At 49.0% G+C, this 6476-nt stretch overlaps 3 protein-coding genes across 4 annotated transcripts in view; 1 reads left to right on the top strand and 2 right to left on the bottom strand.

The window, feature by feature from the left end:
* Positions 1 to 6476, bottom strand: part of NIT1 (nitrilase 1) — a 15578-nt gene that overhangs the window by 3877 nt on the left and 5225 nt on the right. The gene's annotated exons all lie outside the window — the stretch shown is intronic.
* PFDN2 (prefoldin subunit 2) lies at positions 2656 to 4638 on the top strand. 2 transcript variants are annotated; one of them, XM_014528545.1, is made up of 4 exons: positions 2656 to 3118; positions 3299 to 3387; positions 3482 to 3605; positions 4350 to 4638. In XM_014528545.1, exons 2-4 carry the CDS (start codon positions 3368 to 3370, stop codon positions 4521 to 4523), a joined length of 318 nt encoding a protein of 105 aa, XP_014384031.1. In that variant the 5' UTR covers positions 2656 to 3118; positions 3299 to 3367; the 3' UTR covers positions 4524 to 4638. The 2 variants fall into 2 exon arrangements, with proteins under 2 accessions (XP_014384031.1, XP_014384030.1); XM_014528544.1 differs by having other exon boundaries at positions 3101 to 3193.
* On the bottom strand, positions 5115 to 6473 carry KLHDC9 (kelch domain containing 9; the record flags this gene model as incomplete). Its single annotated transcript, XM_005880514.2, has 4 exons — positions 5115 to 5395; positions 5653 to 5851; positions 5941 to 6100; positions 6355 to 6473. Coding segments are annotated over 4 exons (645 nt in total), but the record flags the coding sequence as incomplete, so codon positions are not given.

Below are 6476 nucleotides of genomic sequence, written 5' to 3'. Positions count from 1 at the left end.
AAGGACACATGTGTAATACCTTAATCAATAAAGAAAATAAAAAAATTTACACAGCTCTTCTTATGGCAGGTAGAGAAGCATGAGGTTATGGGATTGGGGCAGGAGCAGGTGGAAGGGGAAGCTGTGGGATAATAGGTGCTAAGACCACAGGAAGTGCACTGGAGTCGGGCATGCTTGTGCTTGAATCATATTCATACTGTTCACTATCTGTGACCACCCGTGAGTTCCTACTCTTGTCCTTTCCCTCCTGTAAAAGCATAATGGTACCTACCTCATCACTGTATTTTGATTATTAGGCAAGACAGTTCATGCAAAGTGTTTTGCACAGTGACTGGAATATAACATGTGCTTAATAAATGCTAGTTATTTTGTGTTCTAGAAGAGATAATCCTTCAGCTCAGTTCTAAAAGATGAGAGAAGTTAGTCAAGCAAAGAAGGAAGTGGAGGGTTTTCTAGGTAGAGTGAGCAGTGTATTTAAAAGTACAAAGACACATGGCCATAAGAAAGGAGGAAATATCGTCATTTACAGCAACATGGTGGACCTTGAGAACATTATGAGAAGTGAAAGGAGTCAGAGAAAGCTAAGGACCATATGATTTCACTCATATGTGGGACATACAGTAAAACTGAACCTCATGAACACAAACAGCAGTGAGGGGGCTGCCAGAGGGAGGGGGTGGGGGCAGAAGGGGTCCTCATATGAGGTGACAGGAGAAGATGTGACTTTGGGTGGTGGGCACATGGTCCTATAAACAGGTTTTGTAAATCAGTAATCCACACATGAAACCTATATGTTCATGTAGACTAGTGTCACCCCAATAAATTTTTTAAAAAAAGTACAAAGGCATGAGACTGCCTGACATGCTTGGGATGCCGATAGACTTAAATTTTGGACTGGACTACAAGACTCAGATATGGAGAAAAAGGGATAAAAGTAATCTAGGATGTTTCTCAGGTTTCTGTCTTTGATGGATGCTGGTGCCATTGGGACAATAGGAAGATGGACAAGTTAATGGGAGAAAATAAGTTTATTTTAGAATTTTAGGTTTGAGTTTCTTGTGAGACATCCAGGTAGAGACATTTAGCAGGTGGTTAGATTTATAAATCTTGAGTTACAGAAAGAAATCTGAGTTGGAGCTATAGGTTAGAGAATTAGGAGCTCATGGCTGGTAGACAAAGCCATAAAGTCATCTAAGGTTTGCACAGAAAGTGAAAAAAGAAGCAAACAGTGGTGGAGAAAAAGAATCCCATGAAAGAAACTGAGGGGTTGTGATAATTGAATTTTAGACTGTTCTTGCTTAGCACTCTCTGGCCTTTGTGTTCCAGAGAGAACACTGGATGAAAAATATAAGATCTGTCGTTGCTGCAACTTTGAGCCACATATGTCCCTTACAAACAAGATGGAAGCAGTCGCACACTGTGCTGGGCACTGCACTTACTTCTGTTACTCACTGCCATTTGCAGTGAGCTGTATTGTTCTTTTACGGGTAAGGACAGTCGAGTTTCAGAAGCTTTAGTTAACTTACCCAAAGTCAGTGACTTGAAGAGCAGGGCTTTTAGTTGAGGGCCTTGAGAATCAGATTTTTCTTTCTTCACTTACACCGTGATCATATCAGATATTTGAGCTGACCCTGAGGACTGGATAGACTTGAAAGGGGGGCAGTGGAAATAGGGTAGGAAAAGGAGAGAGAGGGAAAGCATAGATCTTCAGGAAATGCATTGGCTGTTAGTTTAATTAAATCATCAAGTATAATTTAGGAGATATCCTGAAAGTAAGTTGAATCTCTTCATGGAAAATTATTTGGGACTTTAAAAATGTATATATATATATTTTATTACTTTTAGAGACAGGAAGAGAGAGGGAGTGAGAGAGTGAAACACCGTTGAGAGAGCAACATTGATCAGCTGCCCCCTGCACATCTGATACTGGGGGGTCAAGACCACAACCCGGGCCTGTGCCCTGACCAGGAACTGAACTGTGACCTCTTGGTCCATGGGTTGATGCTCAACCACTGAGCCACACCGAGCAGGGCAATTTGGGACTTTTTAATATAAATAGTAAGGGAATCACAGGATATATTATTCTATTGAAAATGTAGAAAACACAGAAAAAAGTACAAAATAATAAATTACCCATGATCTTGCTATCAAGAGATAACTATTCTTTTTTTTTCTTTATTGATTTCAGAGAGGAAGGAAGAGGGAGAGAGAGACAGAAACATCAATGATAAGAGAGAATCATTGATTGGCTGCCTCCCTCACGTCCCGACTGGGGATCGAGCTCGCAACCCGGGCATGTGCCCTTGGCCGGAATCGAACCTGGGACCCTTCAGTCCGCAGGCCGACACTCTATCCACTGAGCCAAACCGGCCAGGGCAAGAGATAATTATTCTTAATCTTTTGGAGTATATTCTTTGAGAGGTCTTTCCCCTCCTTAATGGTTTTGTGTGTGTAGACAGAAAGGGAAGAAATGTGTATTTCACATATTTATCCTCACCCAAGGATATATTTTTATTGATTTTAGGGGGGGGGGGGGGGAGAAACATCCATCGGTTGCCTCCTGTACTTGCCCCCACTGGGGATCAAACCCACAACCATGGCACATCAGGATGACACTCCAACCCACTAAGCCCCGGGGCCAGGCTTTTTTGTTTGTTTCTTTTAAGGATTATTTTAGAAGAACGGTGGGGTAGTTCACAAAATTGAACACCAAAAAGAAAGGTCAGATAACTAGTTCACACAAAGGACAACAAGGTGTCTTAGCTCTGACTAACTTCTGTACCTGTTCATCTCTACCCAGAATCTAATTCCGTGGAGAAACTAGCACAGAACAGGTCACTGCCCTGTGGTCAGGGAGCAAGACCCTGTGATTAGTGCTCTCCCCTCCCCCCAAGAACCCACTGTGTTAAGGAGAGGCGGTTCCCCAATGGGGGGGGTGCTGGGCAGACCCAGGCAGGACCTAGCCATTACAGTGCCTTTCCTGACTCCCCTTTACCTGCAAGTCTACACTCCTCTGTAGGTGATCCAGTAGCTTTGCACCCCACCCTATATTACAGTTGCAACTCCTCACCAGCTGTTACTGCAAGGTGGACCAGCAGGTGCCACACGGAGGCACTCAGTAAGTGTTGGGTGGATGGAATTCTAGGCAGACCTCAGTTAGAAATGGCAAACATGTGTCTTCTCCTTTTCCGAGGTAGGTGTCCCCCACTGCATCTTGTAAAGCCTGTGATAATATATTGTGTCTTGACTCTGCCATTTTCACTGCCTCCTCTCTCACTTCCTATGTCTCTCACCTCAGGTGATTGCTGGCTTCAATCGCCTTCGGCAGGAACAGCGGGGCCTAGCATCCAAGGCAGCCGAGCTGGAAATGGAGTTGAATGAGCACAGGTGAGGCAGCTGGGGAGTTGGGTGCACGTTTCTGTAGGGAGGGCTGCAGTAGCAGGGCCTGCATTCTGAGACCCTGTCTGTTGTCCTGCCCCAGCCTAGTGATTGATACACTGAAGGAGGTAGATGAGACCCGCAAGTGCTTCCGCATGGTTGGAGGGGTGCTGGTGGAGCGCACTGTCAAAGAGGTGCTGCCTGCCTTGGAGAACAACAAGGAGCAGGTGAGCTAGAGTCTCTGAGGAGAGCTCTGGGCAACCAAGGGATAGGGAAGAGGAGGGCAGGGATTTAGGGGATAGGCGGCAGGAAGTCTGAGTAGCCTCTTAGCCTCTGCTCTTTATGCTGCACTAGGTCCAACTCCTAGACAGAGGCTGTACGCCTCTATCCCTGGGCTCTGTGACCTGGCTGATTTGGGGAAAAGAGGTGGTGACAGCAGTGTTTCTATGGATACCTGCGTCCAAATCACCTGGAGGACTAATTTGAAATGCAGCTTCCTAGACCCTGTCCTGGTTCAGAGCCTTTGGAGCTGGGGCCCATGAAGTGGCATTTTAAAAATAAGCAGTTGTCCTAGCTGGTTTGGCTCAGTGGATAGAGCGTCGGCCTGCGGACTGAAGGGTCCTGGGTTCGATTCCGGTCAAGGGCACATGCCTGGGTTGCGGGCTCGGTCCCCAGTGGGGGGCGTGCAAGAGGCAGCCAATCAATGATTCCCTCTCATCATTGATGTTTCTATCTCTCTTCCTCTCTGAAATCAATAGTAATATATTAGGGGGAAAAAAGCAGTCCATGGGATCCTTGTGTACACTAGGTTTATGAAACCTCGTGTTTGAGAAGGAGTAATTTTAGTGTCTGGCTCTACTTTCCTACCTGGTTAAAGGCGAGGTTGGAGGTGTCGTGTCTTCTTCATTTCCCTACCCCACACCAGGGTAGGGATGGCAGTCCTTATGTAACGTCTGTCCCTTGCTTTCTAGATTCAGAAGATCATTGAGACACTGACACAGCAGCTTCAGGCAAAGGGAAAAGAACTAAATGAATTCCGGGAAAAGCACAATATTCGGCTCATGGGCGAGGACGAGAAGCCAGCCAAGGAAAACTCAGAAGGAGCTGGGGCGAAGGCCAGCTCAGCCGGAGTGTTGGTCTCCTAGGGACCAAGGCTTTTGCATTTTTTCCTACCTGACTCCCACTCTAATTTCTCGTTATTGTTGTTACTTTCTCTGCTATTATAATATTTTTTGTTAATTAAATGTTTTAGTCAGAATGCTTCTCTCTAGCCTGAAGCTTTCTTCCCACCGTGAGGGATGGTTTGCATGGGGCGGGAAGAGCATATGATTGGTGGATGGGGTTTGCATGGGCAGGAAGAGCATGTGGTGGTGGCCTTGGTTCCTCAGGTGAATGGCCCACAGTATCGGGGAGGGCCCATGCTTTATCCTTTGCCTTGCATACAAAGATGTCTCTACTTTTGTGTTTGTTAATTCTCACCTAAGGGTATTTTTTCCCATTGGTTTTCTTAGTGAAAGGAAAGGGGGGGGCGGGGGAGGAGGAGAGACAGACATGGATTGGTTGCCTCCCTGACTTGACCCAACTGGGGCGGGGACCGAAACTGCAACCCAAGTATGTGTCCCAGATCGGGAATCGACCCTTCTGTGTGCTGGGCCAACACTCTAACCATTGAGCACACTGACCAGGGCAGATGTGTCTACTTACTGCCCTCACCCCAAAAGATTCAGAGACCAATATTGACTGTTAGATGGAAATTTAATAAGCATTTGACCTGAGGCAGGTAGCTTTGGTGATAATGCTTTGAGTTTACAATAAAACAGCGGCATGGCAGTGTGTCTTGGCACCGTTCTTTAGAGAAAGAGGTCCAGGGTGTACACTTGTGGACTGGCTGTCCTGCCGTCCTCCCCAAAACCCCCAACCAGGTACAGCTGGTCATTGCAAAGGCAGGTCCGATGGCCCACGCGTTTCAGCGCTCGGTCTGCACAGGGGAAGTGGAACCACAGGGAAGGAGCCCTGCCTGTGGGGGGAGGCAGAGGAAGCGGTTATTGGGGTGGTAGCACTTGGTCACCCAGGGGCTAGAGCTAGACCAAAGGCTCGCTCTTTTTTTCCTCACTTGATTATTGGGCCTCTTCAAAATTTAATATTCTGTGTGTTCCTTTAAGTTGTCAACTCATTCTTCCTTCTCCCTCCTCCATCACTCTACCCCATTCTATGCTCTTCAGGTTCTCCTGTCTTCCCACCTTCCCCCTCACCAGTCCTTAAATGTGCTCTCACGGGTATCGTAGACGTAGAGGTCATTGCAGATGGTGTCTCTAGCTCTGGTCAGAGTTTCTCCACCAAACAGCACAGCAAAGGGCCCAACCACTGAGCATGAATGATGCCGGAGGCCCCGAGGCCCCTGCCGGGACCCTTGCCCACTGCTCACCAGCTTTGCTAGCTGCTCCGTCAAACGGGGGGCGGCAGGCGCTTCCTCCTCGGGGAGAAAGAAGGGCTGTCTGTCTGGAGGGGTGTGAGCGCCGCAGTTCTAACTGCCTTCCGCCCTAAGCAGGGTGTGAGCGATACCTGAATCTTCCCATGACCCCAGTGCCCGGCCACTTCTGGCTCAGCTGAGTCGCAGCCTCCAAAGAGCAGCAGCTGGTGACCGGGGCGGGGCCCAGGAGTCGGGAGCAGGGCGGCGCAGTGCCCCGAGCGGGAGGCCGAGCGGCAGCTTTCTTCCCTGTAGCTGAGGATGTGCACCAGGTCGGCCAGCGAGTCGGGTTTCCGGAAACTAAGAGCTGTCCTGTCTTTTCCCCACCCCCTTTGCCAAAGGTCGGAGGGGGCCTGGGGCAGATGAGGGGGAGGGTCATGTTGGCAGAGCTCGGTCCTCCTAGCAGCCTGGGGAGGAGGCTGCCAGGGGAGGGTGTGGATGGATGGCTGGCGACACCGTCTAGCCGAGCGGGACGAAGGGAGGGTCAGGACTTGGGCCTGGGGCCATACCAATAGGTGCGGGCGCCGGGGTCCAGCCTCAACGTGTAGATGCTTCCATAGCGACGCTGAGTGCGCGTCCCCCCCTCCCGGCCTGCCACCCGCAGCTCTCGGTCCGAGAGGCGGGTGGGGGT

Source organism: Myotis brandtii, unplaced genomic scaffold (assembly GCF_000412655.1).
Source record: "Myotis brandtii unplaced genomic scaffold, ASM41265v1 scaffold64, whole genome shotgun sequence".
Taxonomy (NCBI): Eukaryota; Metazoa; Chordata; class Mammalia; order Chiroptera; family Vespertilionidae; genus Myotis; species Myotis brandtii.
The sequence above is the reverse complement of the archived record's forward strand: the minus strand, read 5'-3'. Positions and strand labels throughout refer to the sequence as shown.

What these genes read in the sequence shown, in the direction of transcription:
- PFDN2 (XM_014528545.1), top strand. Translation starts at nt 3,368, where the DNA reads ATGGAGTTGAATGAGCACAG. An exon ending in ATGGAGTTGAATGAGCACAG is followed by an intron (nt 3,388 to 3,481) that starts GTGAGGCAGCTG and finishes GTCCTGCCCCAG; the next exon opens with CCTAGTGATTGATACACTGA. An exon ending in TGGAGAACAACAAGGAGCAG is followed by an intron (nt 3,606 to 4,349) that starts GTGAGCTAGAGT and finishes CTTGCTTTCTAG; the next exon opens with ATTCAGAAGATCATTGAGAC.